We start from the raw sequence: 21,806 nt of genomic DNA, 5'->3' as shown, positions 1-21,806 counted from the left end.
CATTCAGAAAGACATGCTTCAGAAATGAATAAGTGTTATAAATATACAGAAACACATAGAAAAGTATGATTATGCAATACATGTTAGGTCCTTGGTGTCATGAATTGTTTGCTCAAATTTCTGGGAACATGAAATGCCAGTATTTCATATGAAAGTTGCAATCGCACAAAGGAAGAATTTTACTAAAAGTAAGGCTAAAAAAAAATCATATAGTTTCTAATAAAACCAACCAAAAAAACCACAGTGTTTTGTTTTGTTTTTTTTTATAAACCCAGATGAAGAATATCTGAATTAAAGGATAAATAAAAAAGAGTTTTTACTAATATCTTATAGGTGCACACGGAGCAGCTTGAGGGAGGAGACGAGGTCACTGATCACCTCTACATCCGGTGTTCTACACAGGTAATAACAGTGGGAGTAAGATAGACATTAATGAGTTTAAAAATTGCTGGAGTTGGCAAAGCCTCCTTGCCTGCCCGCTTGCATCTCTCACAAGCGTCCTACCTTAATCATTCGATTTCTTGCCTATCAAAAAAAGTTGCTGGAGTCAATTCAATATTAATCCAGTCAATAAACCAGAGTTATTTTAACTTTTAAAATCTTTTATCTTGGATATTTAGACAGAGGTGATAATGCAATCGTAATTTCTTTAGCTGAACTTTAGAAATATGACATGAAGCACGCAGCTAAAAATATGCAAGCATCCTGGCAGGAAACAATGGTGCATAACATCTTCTTAGCAAGACAGGAACCTTTACCACACTGTGTAAATAATAATCTAAATACAGGTAAGAAACATCGCTGACTGTAGGAATGTTGACTCTGCCATTACTTTAGTCTCAACATGCAGTCGAAAGATCTTACTGAAAGAAATTTATCGTCATAAGTAAGAAAAGTAATTGTGGTGAAGAAAAACAATGTTATCTAAAAGAAATGACACCGGCAAAGAAACTTCACATTAAAGGAGCTGTTGGAAATATTTCATGTCTTTGAGCACAGAAAGGATAGAATGATAAAAGTCGATCCCAACTTAGAAAGGAGAATTTGCCTACGTGTAGAAAAGATGTTCAATCTGTATAGTAAGTTGTACTGTAAGAACTTGTAGCACTGTCTATGCTAGTCTGGGTAAACAAAATAAACCACTTTAATTCTCGACGCTTCTAATATTTTAAATTAAAATGGATTAAATAATGTTAATTTTACTTAAAATTTTTTCCTATATAATTATAATCAACCGTAAGAGGGTTTTTAATGTTTTGACCAAAAGTCTTAAAGGTCACAATACAATCACATTTACCTCATTTGATTTTTTTTTCAAGTGAGAATTGCAACGATTTTTAATATTTATTTATTTATTTTTGCTTTTTAGGGCCGCACCTGTGGCATATGAAGATTCCCAGGCTAGGGGTCCAATCGGAGCTACAGCTGCCAGCCTATGCCACAGCTCAGATCCTTAACCCTCATTCAGTGGGTTAAGATCTGAGCCGCATCTGCAACTTAAAACACAGCTCACAGAAATGCCAGATGCTTAACCCACTGAGTGAGGCCAGGGATTGAACCTGCAACCTCATGGTTCCCAGTTGGATTCGTTTCTTCTGCGCCAGGACAGGACTCCTTCATTTGATTGTGAGACTGTTTTTGCATAGTTTCAGCTTATATGGTTATTTCTACATGCCACGCTATTATAATAAACTAAGAGTGTTTGCATTTACTTGAGATTGAGAATTTGGTACATTTACTTTGTTTTCACAGATGTAACGACTAGAGTTCTTAGATTTTCAAATTATTCCATTTCCATTGAATACTGAATACGTCACTGTTCCAGCACTTGAAATACTTATGTGGGTGCCAAACCTGGAACAAAAAAGTAAATAAAAATGAGTCCTATGCTTTATCTTAAAAAACAGTTACCTCATAAATCCAATCTACTACTTCTAAAACTTATTCTTTCCTTGTTAGACTATTTTAGTTAAAAGAGAAGAAAATGGCAGTAATACTGGTGATTTCTTATACTATTGTAAGAATTTGCTGGTGCTTGCAACTGTATAGGACCCCAAACCACCTCTGCCCTGTATCTACTGCCAGTTTCACCCAAGAGACCATTGAGTAATCTTGGCTTGTCCAGGACACTGCTTATTTAGGCCTGGTATCTTGGTGTAATTATCATTAGTGCCTCTGAAAACTATTCTCCTTTGGACAATAAATCATATGGTCACCTGCATTATAACTCACTTAAAATACTGTCATAATCTTCCTTCAGTAAAGTATATAAGCTTATATTATCAACCTAACATGAAATAGTAGAAACAAAGAGTTTCCTTGACTCCAAGGAAACACTTTATTTTTTTATTGCATTGGGTAATATCCTTGATCCTGATTTGACTCTATACCTTATACCTCATCTCCATTTCTTAGTGTCTTAGGAAAATGCGGAGCGGTTTTGGGAAATAGGGGCCATAGAGCAAAGCTTCTGAATTTTTGCCTCCTGTGCTCTTACAACCGAGCAGAACCCACCTGGACTCTTATAACTGAACAGGCCTTTCTCCCATATCCTCTGCTTCAGCTCCTCTCTGAAAGTACCTAAATAACAGTATCTGATGCACATTTCCTGAATTGTTTCAAGAATGTGAAAACCCCTTCACCAGATGGAAAAAAAGTTAACTACTTAATGACCATGAGCACATAGCCCCCAGGCCTCCTGGAGCCTAAGGACTGATGAGGTTAACCCCTGGCAATAACCTTGTTACCTCACCATTAGCCAATCAGAGAATTGTGCAAAAGGTCACTTACCCTCAGACACCAGCTGTTAAAAGTGCTTTACTAAAGCTATTCAGGGAGTTTGGGTTTAGGGTGTGGGCATGAGCCACCTGGTCTCCTTGCAGGGCCCTGCGATAAACCTTCCTCTGCTCCAAACTCTGATGTTTGGTTTTGTTTGGTCTCACTGTGCATTGGGCACTCGAACTTGCACTAACACTCTCAGTTCCAAGGAACCCCTATATAGAATACATTTTTTACCACAAAGGAATTGACTGAGGTACAGACAAATGCTCCCCAAATTTCTTGAGTTCTCCTTCTATATTTTTGACCATATTATGGAGGATGACTTGTCAGAGAAGCATCTTTGAAATTAGCACACCAGGTATTCCTTTATTATTCACAAGAGGTAAGGGACTGGTTAACTTACAAGTCAACATGGAAACGTTTGAAACATCCTCCACTGTCTGATTTGTGTTGTCGAGAGTGAAATTCAGATCCATCCAGGAAACAGGCGATGGAAGACATCTAAAGAACAGCTGCAGACAAAGGAATCATCAGTTACTTTGCATGACTGCGTGCCAGTTCAGGTGCAACAGAATCATGTTTTATCATCAAAATTCCACTCAGCAGTCATTTCGGTTTTTCTTGGTTCCCTGCCCCCTTTCCCTGAATGACATTTAAAGACCTTTTTATTCTTCTCAAGTGTCCTAGGTAACACCTTCACTGCACTCTTAACATTTAGCAGACGACAGGCAAAAACAGGAAGTCACCAGATAAGCAAATAGCACCATGCAGACAACTGCGGAGGTTCTAATTTTCTTTTCTGCATTCACTGTGAAATAGCTTCACACTCCGTCAACACTCACCTTTCCAACGTGACCCCCCCACCCTGACTCTTTCCACTTTATCTACCTCCATCCTACTCTTATTTTTTCCCTCTTTTTCTGGGGCCTTCCCTGAACTAAGACACAGTGTCTTTAAATCTCCTCCTGACGTCATGTATTTTCTCTCGATATATAAAAAATATCTTGTCTTCCATTAACTGCCAAGGTTCTTAAGAGAAAATCTGGAGTTTTGACTTTAATGGGTTTTCCTCTTTCAGTTTTCAAGAAATCTCTAATTAGCTTCTCTGAGCACAGACTACAGCATGGATGAACCTTGAGGACATTATGCCAAGTGAAATAAGCCAGTCAAAAAACAAAAAACAAAAATGTAACATATGGTTACATTTATATGAGGTACTCCTATTCACAGACTACTCAAATTCACAGAAAGTAGAATAGTGTTTGGCAGGGCATGGAGGGAGGGGGAAGTAAGGAGTTGTGTTATAGAGTGTGTATATATATATGTATATATGGTATTTAGTGTATATATATAGTATATAGTGTGTGTGTATATATATATATATATATATATAGTTGTAATATAGAGAATATAGTGTGAGTACAGCGTTTCAGTTTTGCAAGATGAAAAGAGTCCTAGAGATTGGTTGCCCAACGATATGAATGTACTTAACACTGCTGAACTGTCCATTTTAAAATGGTTAAGAGAGGAAATGTTATCCTGTGTATATTTTACCACCGTTTCCAAAAAATATTATCTGAGAGGACTCCAGCCAGTAAAATCCTGCTAGTGAGAGTCTGTGGAACCCCAAAACTCTGGAACTTCGTTCTCTGAGGAAGAACCAGCTCCAAAGAATTATCTCTCACAAGACGTAAGTAGCAGTCAGATAAGCTCATTTTTGGAAAAGTGACAAATTCACTGGGTAAGGAAGTCAGCAATGGCATGTCTGTTCTTCTTTTCCTCCGGTTTGAGCACCATACTTTTCATTTTTTTTTGTAATCGTAACATCATAATTTGCAGTTAAACAGTCATTTGCAAAATTCTTAATTTGTTATTTTGACTCACCTTACATTATAAGCTTTTGTAAGATTTATAAGGTCAGGGCTTTTGGACCCAGCATTTGGTCCATGTTGCAGACCTTAGTAAACACTAAAGAAATATCTGTTTGAAGAATAATAAAATGTTATCAATATTTAACCCATATTACTTACTTCATCTAAAATACTTTTGTCAAGGTCATCTTTTAATTGTTGCATTAAATAAAATAATTATTTTTAGACATATCTGGGGTTTTGGAGATGGGCAGACTAGGATTTGAGCTTGCCTTCTTCTTCTCATTATTTGTGTGACCTGAAGAAATTTATTTATCTTTTGTGAATTTCAGTTTCTGTATCTTAAATTTAGGGATAATGTTTTGAGGTTAAATAAAACATTAGATAGAAAGGTTTTTATCCAGTTTGTGGCTCCTTATAGGCAGATAGTAAATAATTTTTGTCATTACTCATGTATTATTTAACCTCTTTGAGGTGTTTTCACTGTTGATTGCATTATTCTTGAAACTCTTTTCTTTGTTAGCTCACATGGTACCATGACTTCTTTTTTTCTCTGTTTCTTTAATTATTTATTCTTAAATACTTCTGCTAGTTTTCCTATTTTCCTGCCTCATGTATAGTGGGGATATCTAGTATTCTCTCCTTTGACTTCTCTTTTTCTCAGTCTACCAGTTCGTTTTGGATTGTGGTTACTCAATCTATGGATTTTACTTTTATTGACCCAAACTCTTCTTTATCAGGCTTAAATTCTCCTTGATGACATGGGTCAATACTTTATTCATCTTATATACTCAATGAAAAATTCATAATAATTACTGATAAATGATTGAGAAGTAATTAATTTTTTAGTGAAATTACAAGTGGATAATTATTTCTGGCTGTGCCCACAGCATGTGGAAGTTCTGGGAACTGGGATTGAACATGTGGCACAGCAATAACATTCGAGCCACAGCAATGACAATGCCTGATCTTTAGGCTGATGAGCCACCAGGGAACTGCATAAGTGGATAATTTTTTGAAAAGTGATCTGTGATAGTTATCTCCCCCTTAGCTCACGCTGAAATGTATTTCATATCCACTGATTCTCAAAGCCCATACATTTTGACGTAAAATTTGCACTCAGTATCAGTCCCAAACAGAAAAAACTGACATGCAACTAATCATTTTTTCCTTATGTATAAATTGAAAATAGAAAATTTTAAATTACAACCTGCTCCCTTTTCTTCACACCTCATATCTAATTATATGTTATCAGGAAACAATTTTATCTGTATATCTTTTCTTAATTTCTTAATTTTTTTCCCCTGATTCAGATGTTTTTCTCCTTAGGAAAGTAAATTACCATGGTAATATGTTAAAACAATGAAACATTTCTGACATTCTAAGTACTCCCTTTGCCTACAGAAAAAGATCACCTTTAAAAAATATATATATTGAAAAACCTTGTACTTTGGCCAGGCTTAAAGTGTTTTCAGTATCATAAAATATATACAGTAATGAGTAAGACACTATTTCTACCTTCAAAGAGCTAAAAGTCTAGTGGTACAAAGGATGCATTTATAGCTGTGGACTAAAAACATAATATTGTGGGAATATGAAAGAAAAAGCCACTAATTGAGCTTATTGTGATAGATGTAATTTTTTCAAAGAAGCAATGTGGTCGAAACTTGAAAGCTCAGTTGGAGTAACCAAAAATAACAGAATAATAATTCAAGCAGTAAAAACCATAAAGAGCAAAAATCACAGAGGTGGGAACCACATTCGGGTTAATGCTGATGACAACATTTTTTTTTTTTTGATAGGAGCATGTTGTTAAATTAAACAAGAGCATGTTGTTAAATTAAACATGTTAAATTAAGCAAGAAATTAAATGAATAGATTGTTCTGGACAGAAAGGGTTTTAGCATATTACAGTTGGGAGTTTGATGCTTTTTTCTACACTTAAATATTAAGAAAAATAAGAACAGCAAAATAATCATGGGCATTGCAGTAGTTTTATCTGATTTTTTTTTTTTGGTAGTTTAACTTAATACTAGGTAGGGTTTTAATATGTAGAGATAAGACAGAAAACATGATTTTATATGATTGTACCAAGTGGTTTACAGCCAAGAGTATGATTTTTCATTAGTGGACAACAACTCTAAGGGGCAGAGAATCCCATGATTTCATTTGCATCAGTGGTCTATTAAAATATGCTTCACAATTAGAAACAAATCATTATCCTCCCCTTCCTGGTTCTATAAAACCCACAAATCAAAGGGAATAAGAAATGCCAAATATATATATAGATATACTTCTGTAGCTTACTTCACAGACCAGCAACTCTAATCATTATAGATCCTTACTGTCTGAACCTGCGATATAGAAATTCCCCAATGACTCCACCCAGAGGGACAGGGCAAAAGTAGAGGACATGAAAGCCATTGATTAGGAACAGTCAAGGATAAGGCTATTAGCCAAATTCTCCTTACCAGTACCTTAACAACAAGACATTTCTATGGATACATCACAAATCATAGCACAGACCTGGGTTCTATTCCAATTTTCACTGTCGTCTGTATTCATCAGGGAGAAATGATTCTTTCCGCAATCACTGTTACTCGTATTGGAAGTCTTTAGCTCGGTGGAAAAGTAGTAACAGCAGTTTCCATGCCATATCCACAGCTTGGAGCAAGAGTAAAATCCCTGGCCTGAAAAACAAATGAGGAAAGTCTGGAAAGATATGATACTGATACACACATGTGCATAATATGTATGCACTGATGTACGGTAAATAAGCACATACACCAGAATTTGTAAGCATTTGCATTATGTATCAAAATGATTAACAGAAGTTATATTTTGAAAGAGACAGTTGCTTAAAATAGGAGAGAAGAAAGGAAATGTGATCTGAATGAAATGGGATTTGGATCTGTAACAATCCGAAGATGGAAGAAAAATCATAGATATAGAGGAAGAAAATGATGAAGAGATTATTAAAAACACTCAGAGAAAACTTCAGTATGTTTGGATTGATGCAACAGGACCTTAGTGACTAGTCAATATTTTCTATAGAAACTTTATCACCTCACTATTTCCCGTGATATAGATTTCAGGTTAAAATTCAAATTCTCTCCATTATCTATAGGAAACTAATGACATTCTAATTTCATCTCCTATCCGTCCACTTAGCTTCCTGTCATCCATTCATCCTGAATACCTTGAATTTTTCCTGCAAGTGCCATGCTATCATTCCTTTTATGACAATATGCCTCCAATTCCTGTATTGAATATTGTACCCCTATTCAGTCTGGACTGTTTCCTCCAACTGTATTGTTTCTTCCACTACATATTTATATTTATGAGCATTTATTACACTGAACTGTAATTTTTTGTTGTCTGCTTCTGTCATACTTTAAATTACTCAGGATGGGGGGATTATGCAGATAACTTTTATTCTCAGAGTTCCTCAGGCGCTTGACATATAGTCTGTGTTGGGCTTCAAGGCCACATCAAGGAGATTGAACTCAAAGGCTCTGCCCAGGACAAGAATTGCCAGACCTTTATCATCGCCCCACCCATTTCATTGTAAAGCCTCTTCCCCCACATTGAGCAGCCTGGCCTACTCCTTTCTGATCCCTACTAGGATAGGTATGTGGTCCACTCCTCGCATTGCCCCTATAGTGCCCTTATATGCCCCCAACCAACCAGCAAGTGTATCATAAGACCCCTCTTTCCCCAACCCATCAGCAGGTCAGCAGGTGTATAGCAAGATCTCTCATTTCTCCCTGGGTTATAAAAACAGACATGACTATATGCTCAGAATTGGCTCGCCCTAAGTATCAGGAAGTTGTCCCATGGTGCCAGCATCTCTATTCTCAATAAACTCTTCTTTCTTTTCACCCTGATGTGAGTATGAAAATTCTTCTCTGAACTCACATGTGCAGACCGTGACAGTGTGCAGTGATTTTTTTTTTTTTAAATGAAAGAAGCTACAGACTGAAGAGAGGAAGAAGGAAAAGCAGTGAGATGTATAGAATTTCCAGGAGAGGAAAGGACATAGTTGATTTCTGAAAAAATCAAATGAGCTATCTGGCAAAGCCTAGGTTTCTACTGTAATTGGTGCCACACTTTATATCCAGCTTCATTTGACAGGGAAAGTTCCCTGTTCAGCACTTTTCCCTGGTCTTCCATCCTTAAAATACCAGACAGATGTTTCACCTCTGGAAAGTCTAATGGAAAAATCATCCTCTCTAAATAGCAGTGGAGTCAATCCACACTAGCCTTCACTTCCTTTCTTGAAAATGTACCGAGAAGCCGGAATTATAAGTTACATAGGAGCACCAGCATATGAAAGAGAATTCCCATGATATAAGAAAAAGAAAAATATTGTTAGAGGCTAGTGAATCTCCCAGAAGCTAAAGCTAAAAGGGACAGTAAATACTAAGAAAAGATGATAGTCTGCAAATCTGAACGTGTGAAGGAGAAAAGACATGGAAAGTATAGAGGAAATGGTATGGAGGAAAAAACAAGTTTATAAGGAACAGCACATATCTTTCCTCAATTCAAAGACATAAACTTTAAGATTGACAAGACCCACTAAGTGCACACCAAATAAATAATTAAAAAAACACTCATATCCAAGAATATCCTAAAATTTCAGGTCCCCAGAAGCTAAAGTCAGGTCATTTTTATGGAATGAAAATTACTCTGGGAACAGACTTCTTGTTTGCCAGAGACAATGAAATAACTCTCTCAATATTTGCTAAGAAACTAATTTTTAACCTTCAAATTTACACCTAGACAAATCAAAGACTTTCTCAGACATGCAAGAATACAAAACATTTATCTCCCATATAAAGGACTAAACTTCACTACAGCTAAATTCCATTAAAATATGTGTAAAGGTGAGGAAAGAGGGAAGAGGTAAAAAGAAAGGATTCAAGAATTGAGTCTAGCCCAAAAAAGAGGAAAAGAAAGAACGAGAGCGAGAGAGTTTTTGTCTTTGATAAAAACAGCAAAGATATAAAGAAACCAAGTTAAGAAAGACAAACGTGTTTGTTTAACAGAAGAATCTGTAAGTGGTTACCATATTTCCATTTTTTTTTTTAAATTTCAGACCTATTTCAAGATTTTTGAATGCAGTGAGAAGATGAGGGAAAATTGGAGAAAACGGCGTGACTGATGAGACTCAATGAAACAGAAAGACCTTTCACTCACCGTTTCCCTTCTGCTGTGAGCCTTCCGAGTACTTTGAGGTACCGTTACTCACCTCTTTCAATGTGTTTTCAAACATGTTATTGAAACGATGAGCTCACCTGAGCCATTTTTAGGCACGTTCACATCTAATGTTGTGTTTCTCTCCACCTGTTCCGTGAGGACTGGTTGCATGTCAGAAGCTGTTGTGTTGCTGCTGAAGAGTTTGTAGTAATCTGGAATTCGTATTTAACATAGTCAGACTTTTCCAATAAATGATACCACTGTCACAGTAGGTGTTAAAAATTTAATGGAAAACACATATTGAAAGGATAGCTACATAAATGTAGAATACTAATTTTATGTACTTTTTTTTATTCTGAAATTTTATCTTTATTTTTTACAGAATAAAATACATACATTTAAACACAATTACATTCACACAGATTATTATATCATGGATATTAAGAAACAGATTAAGTGACTCCCACTGGAGAAGTGGAATGGAAAATATGCTGAGATAAATAGGAAATTTATTCTATACTTTATCCCATTTTTATGGCTTTCATCTTTACTACTTAGTTTTATCTATTACATTTCCATTTTTCTTTAAAAATTAGCATTATATTAAAATTGTTACATTATGCCACTAAAATTTATAAAGAAGAAAGCCTTATATACCATTAAATATTTTATATAGCATAATAAAAAGAATAACTTAACTGGTAAGAATAACAAAAATAATACAATAACTTTACATACTTTTTAAGATTGAAATTTGAGAGAAAAATATTTCATGTTAGTCAACAGAGTACTAGTTCTTGTTAAGGAGATGCCCAGAGAAGTTTAAAAATACAAAACAAAAAAGATCCACATGAAGTAGGGATTTCAAAATAAAAGACAATCAAATTCAGCAGTTAGTTTTTAAATGTACAAACCACACTTCTGAGGCTAGGTGACACCAGAACACATTGGTGAGCCTATGTTATATTTTTTAGTTCTTTGGACAGATATAACCATTATTTAAGGATGTAGAATTAGTAAACACCAGCCTCAGAATTTATTATTTATTTATTTGCTTTTTGGGGCCACACTCACAGCATATGGAGGTTCCCAGGCTAGGGGTCCAACGGAGCTGTAGCCACCGGCCTACAGCAGAGGCACAGCCACGCGGGATCTGAGCCGCATCTGCCACCTACACCACAGCTCAGAGCAACACTGGATCCTTAACCCACTGAGCAAGGCTGGGGATCGAACCCTAAACCTCTTGGTTTCTAGTCGGATTCATTTCTGCTGCACCAGAAGGGGAACTCCAGCCTCAGAATGTAAAAGAAAAGTTTCAAAAGACAGGAATCATGTCTCTAAAGAACTTCAGAAGATTCAGAAAACATAACATGTCCGTTTAGTGGACTATTACACAGAAACTGTCATTTCTACAAGACTGATATTACCAACCTTTCAACCTAATAGAATCTTTAATTTTTAAGTTTTATGAGGATGAAGTGAGAAACGATCACAAAGAATGGACACTCAAGAGATGTTAATTCATTGTTATAGTCATCCTGTATTTCCTCAGACTCCCTTTGCACCCACTGTTGCAGGAAGGAAGGGAAAGGGAAGAGCATTTCCCAGTAGCTCCCATGCTTTAGAAGAGATGCTTCCCAAATATGGAGTTGTTTGGGAAAAAAACCTTTTATTTATCAATTACATAATTAATGGATATTTAAAGAAACAAAATATTGCAGCAATTGGAAGGTAATCAAGAAACAGAAGAAAACATGATCAACATAGCAAAGGAAAGACAATGGGATATTAAACCATAACGTGTAAAATAAAATGAGAGACGTATGATCAAATACTCCCCTCTAGTCACTTAACGAACGCACAGAACTGAACAAATATGTTGGGTTCTATGACCCTGGAAATTGAGACAAAGCGGAACTATAAAATATGGTTGGGGTAAAGATGAAATAAGTTAATGCATGTGAAGAGCTTGAGAAAACATTAGTTCTCCAAAAAGTAAGTAAATTAATGTTATGAGAGTGTTTATATATTAATATAAAATACCTACTCTATGATACGGAAGATATTAATGTATATCTCTATATTTTCATAGCTCTTGCCTCCTATTGGCAGATACGAATTGCTTTTAGTTTCTTGTCCTTTTCTATATTCTGGAGTTTTGACAATATACAAGATCTTTATTGTAAATATATTTTAAAGTACCGTTTCTTCTTAACTGTGGAACAAACTACTGAAAAGAATAGATTGAGAGGTACCTTTTTCTGTAAAGATACTTCAGCTTTAAGAGTCAGAAGCCTACTAGTTTCTGCTTGTTTATTCATTTGTTTGTTCATTCACTCATTCATGTATTCACTTAACACATTCATTCAGCCAAAAAATACAGAGAATGAGCAATCCAGAGTCTGTGCCCTTTAAGAAGCTTGCCATATATTGGAGGAAAGCTGGCCCACAAAATACTGTACTAAGGTCCAGAACAACAATTATGGATGTTCTAGAAGAAAATAATATATTATTTGGGAGAAATTATTTTTCAAATGACAGCACCATGAAACCAGGTTATATTCGGCTGAAATTGTGATTCTTAGAATAAAATGAGTGGTCTATTAATCAAAAATTAGAGTAAGAAAATCAAGTAATGATAAAAGTGGAATCTAAAATATGGCATAAATGAACCTATCTACAAAACAGAAACAGACTGACAGAGAGAACAGACTTGTGTTCGCCAAGGGGGAGAGGAGAAGGAGTGGGGTGCACTGAGAGTTTGGGGTCCGTAGATGAAGAGTATTACAAGGAGAAACAACAAAGTCCTACAGTACAGGGAAATATATGCAATATCCTGGGATAGACCATGATGGAAAAGAATACACACACACACACACACACACACACACATATTAAAGTGTGTGTATATATATGTATAACTGAGTCAGTGTGCTGTACAAAAATTGGCACAGTATTGTAAATCAACTATTCCTTTAATAAAAATTAAAAATCAAGCAAATGATAATGGCGTCTTGCTTGTTTTAAATTAGAATCAGTTGGGCGAGAGGAAAATGTCATGAATATGAAGAATTTGTTTCAAATAAATGAAGTCATCATGAAAACTCTCAGGGTATAAATTAGTTCTACTTCTGCATTGACTTTACAACGTTTAGAACCATAGGCTTTACCGTTACCATCTTTAGCATTGGATACTCTGAAGGAAACTGATATTAAAATAGCCTTAAAAGATTGGCTAAGGTGATATGGTCATACAGAAATGAAATCTGTTTTCCTATTTATTTTGAAATTTTACCTGTATATGTCTCAGGACTTGGATTTATTTGTGATACACCTGATTAAAGCAAGAGATGGCCACAGAGAAAAGTGGAAACTTACTTATTAGGACTAGGGTTCCCAGTCCAGCCAGCATCACCAGTTTCAGCGAGAGTGAGATGAAAGCAATAGTGCACCACACCTTTGATGGAACACTATGACCTACAAGGAAGCAGGAATTCAGGAGAATGATGTGAAACCACGCATTTTAAGCTGATTCCTCTTTCCTTAACCCCCTCCATCCCCTGCTCCTCCGAGCACAGTCCTGGACCTCTATTTTATTTTTTTATTTTTTTTTTTGTCTTTTGTTGTTGTTGCTATTTCTTGGGCCGCTCCCGCGGCATATGGAGGTTCCCAGGCTAGGGGTTGAATCGGAGCTGTAGCCACCGGCCTACGCCAGAGCCACAGCAACGCGGGATCCGAGCCGCGTCTGCAACCTACACCACAGCTCGCGGCAACGCCAGATCGTTAACCCACTGAGCAAGGGCAGGGACCGAACCCGCAACCTCATGGTTCCTAGTCGGATTCGTTAACCACTGCGCCACGACAGGAACTCCTATTTTATTTTTAATTAATGAAATTGCTTATAGGCATTCTCTTGTGGTGCAGCGGTTTGAGGATCCTGTGCTGTCACTGCTGTGATGAAAGTCTGCCGTGGTGAGGGTTTGATCCCTGGCCTGGGAATTTCATATGCTGCAGGCACAGCCAAAAAAAAAGAAAAAAATTGCCTTGCAAAGTCAAGGAGATCTTATTCATATTCAGCCAGCGTGAATACATCTGTACATTCACATCTAACAATAAAAATACAATTTCGTGTAAGTGTAATCATGTGAAATTTTCTAGATATTTTTATGAACATTCTCTTATTATATTTTAGCAGTCCTCTCCCCCTCTACCTTTTTTTTTCTTTCTTTTTTTTTTGGTCTTTTTGTCTTTTCTAGGGCTGCTGCCACGGCACATGGAGGTTCCCAGGATAGGGGTCTAATCGGAGCTGTAGCTGCCAGCCTGTGCCAGAGCCAGAGCAACGCGGGATCCGAGCCGCATCTGCAACCTACACCACACCTCACAGCAATGCCAGATCCTTAACCCACTGAGCAAGGCCGGGGATCGAACCCCGCAACCTCATGGTTCCTAGTCAGATTCGTTAACCACTGAGCCAGGACGGGAATTCCCCCCTCTACCTTCTTAATCTGGTTCTCGTTGGTCTACCTTCCCATCTCTAGGTAACTAGTGTTAACCACCTGCGGGATTGTCTTCCTTACTTTTTCCATGCTAGTTTTGAAATATACTATTTAATACAATTTCCAATCCAGTCCAGGATGATTGACGTTCTCAAATATTCTCTTTAATATGTTGGAAGAAAATCCACTCTCCAATCTGGACTTTTATAACACCTTTATTCCCTCACCTCTTCTCTTCCTAACCCTATTATCCTGTGAGAGTTTGAAAACAATGTATTATAAGACTTTCTCTTGGAATGTATCTATTTCATTGAAAAAAAATATTTAGCACTTTTATCATTATAATTTTTGTATTCATTACATTATCAGCTATTATTTTTCATGCTTCTAAATTTCTCCTTAAGGTCTAATTAATTAATTGCGTGTCTGGAAATTTTCTTGAGGGTTTTTCTCAGATGATAATTTTTAAATTTTGCTCTTTCAACTCATCCTCTGGAGTTATTACAGTGAAAGTCATGTTGTTTGAAAAGAAAAAAATTAATGCCATAATTTAATATCTTATATTATCTTAAAATATTGGTTGTTTAGTTTTATTATCTTTCTCTTTCAAGAATTCTATTTTACTAGGAACCGCTTGTTTGGGGTCTCTGTTTTTTTTTAATTCCTCCTCTGGCCTCCAGGTCCCCTAAAATTAGCATTTTTTCTTGTTTTCCCTAAGTTTTATTGACTCTTGCGTTTGGCATCAAGCTTTCGAGTACTTTGAGAAGCATCAAATCATTATGTATAATGGAAAGCACAGTTGTTTCCTTCACTCAGTGTCAGTGGCGTGCCAGATGACAAGCTGTTAATTCTATGCCCCACAAAAGAAGAAATCCGGTCCAGTGTCTTCTCAGATGCAGTCCAGGGCTCTGTATGACTTAGGAGAGCAGAGCACCTTTTCTGCAGGCCTGTTCAGTTTGCATACTAATCCTCTGAGGCCAGAAATATAAGCAAGTTCTCCGAGGACCACCCAAGAAATTTGGTACCATCTTTTTTCTATGGAGTCTAATAATCTCAAGAGACTAGGTCCTTTCTAGGCACCAGAGAGACCTGAATCTTCTCCTTAGCGTTTTTAAGGTGAATTTTTTTTTTTTTTTTTTTGGCCTTTTAAGACCACACCTGCGGCATATGGAAGTTCCCAGGTTAGGGGTTGAATTGTAGCTGTAGCTGCCAGCCTACACCACAGCCACAGTAATGTCAGATCCAAGCCAAGTCTGCTACCTACACCACAGCTCATGGCCATACCAGATCCTTAACCCGCTGAGCGAGGCCAGGGATTGAACCTGCATCCTCATGGATCTAGTCAGATTTGTTACTGCTGAGCCATGATGGGAACTCCTTTAAGCTGAATCTTAACTAACACTGGGATACACAAATCCAGCACCTCTTCTCTTCACTGGAACCTCAGAAGAGTTTGATATCACAGTGTTAAGTTTGAGACCTTAATGCCCTGCCTCGTTGCTAGCCCCACAGTTGCTCCTCTCACAGTTGTGAGAAATGGGAAGGAAAGGGAGAAAAATATATCTGGGATGATTGAAATGTTGATTAAAAATCAGTCTGGAATTAATCGGTAGATTTCATCTTTTTACCTTGGTTTTCTCTAAAAATTCTAATAAGATAGGGGAGTTCCCATCATGGCTCAGTAGTTAACGAATCTAACTAGGAACCATGAGGTTTCGGGTTCGATCCCTGGCCTCGATCAGTGGGTGAAGGATCTGGTGTTGCCGTGAGCTGTGGTGTAGGTCGCAGACACAGCTTGGATCTGGCATTGCTGTGGCTCTGGCGTAGCCTGGGCTATAGCTCCGATTCGACCCCTAACCTGGGAACCTCCATATGCCATGGGTGCGGCCCTCAAAAGACTAAATAAATAAATAAATAAAAATTCTAATAAAATATAGAAAGTAGGTGAAAGGAGGCATAGATGCACAATAATAAAGAGAAAGGAAACCACAGTACTGGCATTTTGGAAGGTAGATAGCAAACACAAAATCTCTGAGTAACTTTGTGGCTCCTTAGAAACTGAATCAAAGTCAACAATGTGGAAACAAAAGAAGCAAGCTGATTCTCACTGAAGAACCCCCAAAGCTCCATGAATTGGTGAAACCTGGCACTTTATCTTTCCAACAGGAGGTATAAGTGAGCCTGAAAACTGAAAAAGTGCTAAAAAGTTGACATAAGATACAGATACTCCCCTCATACTGTATTTTTCTCTCCATTCATGTAACTGAGTTACCTTCAGTATATTGGAAGATTCATCTCCAGAGCAATTAACTAGCCCAAGAGGGGAAAAATAAACCTATCAATATTGAAAACTGGATTTCTTAGTGACTGGCCCCATCTGTGAAGGCTACCATTTAACAGGCACATCCCATAGCCACAAAGTCTTACTACATCAATTTAGTATCACACACTTAAAAGACTACAGACAATCAAGGATCGCCAGATATTTAAAGAAAGCTGCCAACATTAAAGACTGAGGAAAGAGAAACCATAGACAAAAGAAATTTAGAAGAAGAAGAAATACAATAGGAAGACTTCAAAAATTCTGTAAATAAACTAGAACTCTCTTAGATGGCTGATGGAATTATAAACATGGACAATGGTTTGGGTCAGTTTCTTATAAAATTAAACATATACCAACCATCCAATCCAGAGTTCTGCTCCTAAGTATTTATTTGATAAAATTTCTAAAAATACGTCTACACAATGACTTATACATCATAGCAGCTTTATATATACTTGCCCCAAATAGGAAGCAACTGACATGTTGATCTACAGATAAAAGGATCAATGTATTATGGCATATCCAAACAATGGAATACTACTCAGCCATGAAAAATAATTCACTGCTGATACACAAAACATGGATAAATCTCAAAAAAATTAGCTTAGTGAAAGAAGCCAGTCATAGTAGAACATATATATCCATTTATATCAAACTCTAGATAAGACAGAGTAGTCCAGAATGATGGAAAGTAAATCAGCAATAGCTTAAAACTAAGGTTGGTGATGAGAGTGATGAGAGTAAGTTGGAAGACACAAGGTGTCTTTTTGGGGTGAAATAAATATTATCTATTTTAATTTTGGTGACTATATGCATATACTTTTAAGAACAGTGAACACTTAAAGTGGGCCTATTATTTTGTATTTAAATTTTGCTTCAATAACATTGACTTAAAAGTACAATTTTCCGTCTTTTTTTTTTTAGGGTCACACCCACAGCATGTGGAAGTTCCTGGATGAGGGGTTGAATCAGAATTGTAGCCCCTGGCCTACGCCACAGTCACAGCAACATGGGATCCGAGCCATGTCTGCGACCTATACCACAGCTCACAACAAAGCTGGATGCCAACCCACTGAGCGAGGCCAAGGATTGAACCTGTGCCCTCATGAATACTAGTCGGGTTCATTAACTGCTGACCCACAATGGGAACTCCTAAAAGTATAATTTTTAAAACCATCAGAGAAGTTATGATTTTGCAGCCACCAGTAAGAATAGAATACCATAAAAGAAGCCTTTAGAAAACATCAGAAGTTCACTGAAAATAAAATAATACCAGGGACACATTTTTAATAGGAAAAGATACTTTAAGAAAATCTTCCATGAAATAGATCAAAGGATAAAATGATGAAAAATGGGAGTGAATAAGTCAGTGAGGTTTAATATAAAAAATTGAGAAGATTCAGAAAAGGATATGAAAATGCTAGGGGCAGATGGAAGAAATAATCAAAAATCTGATTTTCCATAACTAAAGGACATGAGTTTATCATCTTTGGCTTATCCTCCTTACTTCATTTCTCAAAAAAATTTTTCTTTCATTTTTAACAAGTCTTTTTTTTAAATTTATTTTATTTTATTTTTGCCTTCTTGCCTTTCCTAGGGCTGCACCCGCGGCATATGGAGGTTCCCAGGCTAGGGGCCTAATTGGAGCTGTGGCCACCGGCCTACGCCAGAGCCACAGCAACGCGGGATCTGAGCCACGTCTGCAACCTACACCACAGCTCACGGCAGCACCAGATCCTTAACCCACTGAGCAAGGGCAGGGATGGAACCCCGCAATCTCATGGTTCCTAGTCGGATTCATTAACCACTGAGCCACGATGGGAACTCCATCTATATTTTTTATACCCCAGCACCTCCCACAATGTCCTCTGTTGGTGTCTCTGTTTATTCAAATAGGTCTTACCTCTCATAGCTCTGCTCTCAGCCACCTTAGCTGTGGCCTCAACACTCCCTGTTCCAGTTTCAGCTTTATCTTCCAGCTCCAACTCTGGCCTGTCATGATTATCTTTTCAGGAAAAAAAAAGCAGAAGTGCTTTTTTAAAAAAAAAATCACTCTTGGGGAGTTCCCGTTGTGGCGTAGTAGAAACGAATCCGACTAGGAACCACAAGGTTGAGGGTTCGATCCCTGGCCTCGCTCCAAGGGTTAAGGATCCGGCATTGCCGTGAGCTGTGGTGTAGGTCACAGACATGGCTCGGATCTGGCGTTGCTGTGGCTCTGGTTTAGGCCGGTGGCCACAGCTCCGATTAGACCCCTAGCCTGGGAACCTCCATATGCCACAGGTGCAGCCTTAAAAGGATAAAAGACCAAAAAAAAAAAAAAAATCACTCTTTTCTCTAGCCTTCTTTGTACTTCCTAACTATCCAGATATTCCCAGTGTTTCTGGCTTGATTTTGATTCTGACGATAGACTTTTAAAACAGAGAGACACTTTGTGATCTTTCATAAAATGGACATCCCATCAGTTCATCCAGATGTATATAGAAAGGGATAAAAATGTTACATCAGGAAACAAATATTAGGAAATACATGGCCGAACATAAATCACCTCTCCAATTTCATAAATACCGTATATCTGTGGCCTATGATGTTGGCTGGTTGGTGAGAATGTAATACTTCTCCTAAATTCATACAGTGCCTTTGTCAAACATCCTCTCTTTGAGGAAACTAGTCCCTAAAACGTTATCTGCTAATCCAAAGCCTAAAATTCTCTAGTCAGAGATATGTACAAATCAAGTGCTTTTACGTCATTATTTGAATGTAATATACTTTGGGATAAATTTATTAAAAAATGTACAGATATATGATATAATTTATAATTATAAATTTAAAATTTTACACAATGATCAAAAGGATTTCAATTTTAAAAATACAAAAATAATGGAAATAACAATTATAAATAATAAAAAACATCCAAGGGAATGCTTAAGAAACCGTGTATCTACAGCAATAAAGAAATTTCAGCGAATAGGACTTTGATGCTGCTAAAAATGATCTTCCTACTGCTTCATTGTTACTAGCTTTCTAGGAATTGAATTGCTGGATTAAACAGACAGAAATTATATTATGGTGAGATAAGGAGCCTTCAGTCTCATTCCTTCTCAGTAAGAAATATTTCCTACACCATCACTGACTGAGGCTCCATAGTCCCATGGATCTCATTGCATATGTCTATTTTATATCTTTTATCAGTTACATAAAAATACTGGACAGTTACTTTCATGTTATTTTTCTTCCCCTCATAGCTCGTGTGTAATATCATCCTAAGATATCTAAAAAATACAAGAAGTTCTATTTTGGTGACATTGGATGTCTGGATTTTCAGAGGCTTAGACCAACAGTCTTTTTCCACACAAACTAAATACAATAGACAAAGCTAAGCTCTGGCATAGTTATTGCATTACAAACTAGCCCTCCAAAATTTAAATGTCAGAGGAGACTGACAGCCTTGAGCTGAAAACACAATCACTCACCAGTTGAGTTGAATCATCTCTTCTCCGGTCTGTCTGAGTCACATAGAGGATCTTACCTGTTCTCTTGAGACTGTGGCTGTCCTGAGGTTCGTTTGTCTTAAAATGATTTGGAAATTTGAGAGTAGCATAAGTCACTTCTTCAGCCATTACTGAACAAATAAAGCACAATTCAAGCACCCTGAACTTCACAGAAGGTGCTCTTGTGAGGTGACCGATGTCTGCAGAGACTGAGTTGAGTATCTACCTTGGAAAAGACCAAGCACAGAAAGTAGTATCAGAAAAGAGAACTGTTCCACTGAGGTGAGAAGGTCAGAACTGCACTCTTCTCACCGCTGTACGTCTCTCTTATATCTCCTTTCCTGACTTCCTCTAATCAAACAGCAGGTTGAAGAAATGACCAAGAGAAAAACATTGTGTTTTAAATATAAACAATCCTTTTCTTTCAACCTGTAGGAAAACCATACGGATCTCCAGAATTGAGACTACCCCATGAAAAGCCATAGGAAAAGGTACTTATTTCTGTTCTATAATCAGCTGTCAATCAGTATGTACCTGTGAGAACTGTGTTATAATTGCACGTGGTGACGCCCAGAAAACCACAGGTGAGTTAATTCTCACCAAAACGTTTTCCCTTCCGTGTGTGTGTGTGTGTGTGTGTGTGTGTGTGTGTGTTGTGTGTATGTTAAAGAGTTCTGAGAACTTAAAAGCGGAATATTAATGGAGAAATGCAAAGTCAAGAAAAGGAGGGCTGCTGTGAGTGACACTAAATAGAGATTGTTCCCCTCTCCTGCTCCAGCTCAGCCAAACACAGCAGCCACTGGAAAAGTGGCAGTGCTGTCTTTAAAGTGTACCCATCAAGTTAAGATTTGACTTTCTTCTTTTTTTTTTTTGTCTTTTTAGAGCTGCACTCAAAGCATATGGAAGTTCCCAGGCAAGGGGTTGAATTGGAGCTGTAGGCTACATGACAGCCACAGCAACACCACATCTGAGCCGAGTCTGCGACCTACACCACAGCGCACAGCAACACCGGATCCTTAACCCACTGAGTGAGACCAGAGATCAAACCTGTGTCCTCATGGATGCTGGTCAGATTCGTTTACACTGACTTTTTACTTGAATTCTGAGAGGAAGGCGGGGTATAAATATCTACCAACCTATTTTACATATGTATTTATTTATTTGTTACAGAATTATATGCCAGCTTTTTATTTATTTATTTATTTTGTCTTTTTTAGGACTGCACCCGAGGCATACGGAGGTTCCCAGGCTAGGGGTTGAGTCAGAGCTGTAGCTGCTGGCCTGCACCACAACCACAGCAACTCTAGATCTTAGCCGCATCTGTGACCTACACCACAGCTCACGGCAGCGCCAGGTACTTAACCCACTGTGTGAGGCCAGAGATCAAACCTGCATCCTCATAGATGCTAGTCAATTTGTTTCCACTGAGCCGCGACGGGAACTCCAACTATCAACCTATTTTGAAGATTGGAAAGTTGAAACCCAGGGCAATCCAGTGCCTTGTTCACAGCGCAGCATGAGATTGGTCAGTGGAGAGCATCCTCGCTGCCTACTGAGTATTTAGCATAATGACAATCAACTCATAGATGTTCAACCACTATCTTCGCATGGATAAATTATTCATTTATTCAGATTAAACCCAAGTTAA

The 21,806-nt window shown here is 37.5% G+C and overlaps 1 protein-coding gene and 1 long non-coding RNA gene across 9 annotated transcripts in view; one reads left to right on the top strand and one right to left on the bottom strand.

Annotated features, from left to right (window-relative positions):
• Positions 1 to 21,806, top strand: part of LOC125131238 (uncharacterized) — a 61,759-nt gene that overhangs the window by 5,784 nt on the left and 34,169 nt on the right. For all 7 annotated transcript variants that reach the window (XR_007135879.1, XR_007135876.1, XR_007135874.1 and 4 more), the window contains exons 2-4: positions 334 to 402; positions 9,751 to 9,889; positions 20,594 to 20,649. This is a non-coding gene — a long non-coding RNA (uncharacterized LOC125131238). The remainder of the gene's footprint in view (positions 1 to 333; positions 403 to 9,750; positions 9,890 to 20,593; positions 20,650 to 21,806) is intronic.
• Positions 267 to 20,669, bottom strand: LOC125131236 (C-type lectin domain family 12 member B-like). Of its 2 annotated transcripts, XM_047787569.1 has the most exons (8): positions 20,471 to 20,669; positions 20,197 to 20,380; positions 18,574 to 18,675; positions 13,230 to 13,328; positions 9,950 to 10,063; positions 7,179 to 7,342; positions 3,185 to 3,293; positions 267 to 1,854 (listed from the first exon to the last, which is right to left on the bottom strand). In XM_047787569.1, exons 2-8 carry the CDS (start codon positions 20,285 to 20,287, stop codon positions 1,838 to 1,840), a joined length of 696 nt encoding a protein of 231 aa, XP_047643525.1. In that variant the 5' UTR covers positions 20,288 to 20,380; positions 20,471 to 20,669; the 3' UTR covers positions 267 to 1,837. The 2 variants fall into 2 exon arrangements, with proteins under 2 accessions (XP_047643525.1, XP_047643526.1); XM_047787570.1 differs by lacking the exons at positions 18,574 to 18,675; positions 20,471 to 20,669 and having other exon boundaries at positions 1,550 to 1,854; positions 20,197 to 20,462.

This window comes from Phacochoerus africanus, chromosome 7 (genome assembly GCF_016906955.1).
Source record: "Phacochoerus africanus isolate WHEZ1 chromosome 7, ROS_Pafr_v1, whole genome shotgun sequence".
Lineage (NCBI taxonomy): Eukaryota > Metazoa > Chordata > Mammalia > Artiodactyla > Suidae > Phacochoerus > Phacochoerus africanus.
The sequence above is the reverse complement of the archived record's forward strand: the minus strand, read 5'-3'. Positions and strand labels throughout refer to the sequence as shown.

Coding starts and splice junctions, on each gene's coding strand:
- LOC125131236 (XM_047787569.1), bottom strand. CDS start 20,287: ATGGCTGAAGAAGTGACTTATGCTACTCTCAAATTTCCAAATCATTTT. Junction 18,676..20,196: donor CCACAGTCTCAAGAGAACAG/GTAAGATCCTCT, acceptor TTTCCTGAAAAG/ATAATCATGACAGGCCAGAG. Junction 10,064..13,229: donor GGGAACCCTAGTCCTAATAA/GTAAGTTTCCAC, acceptor TACGAATTCCAG/ATTACTACAAACTCTTCAGC.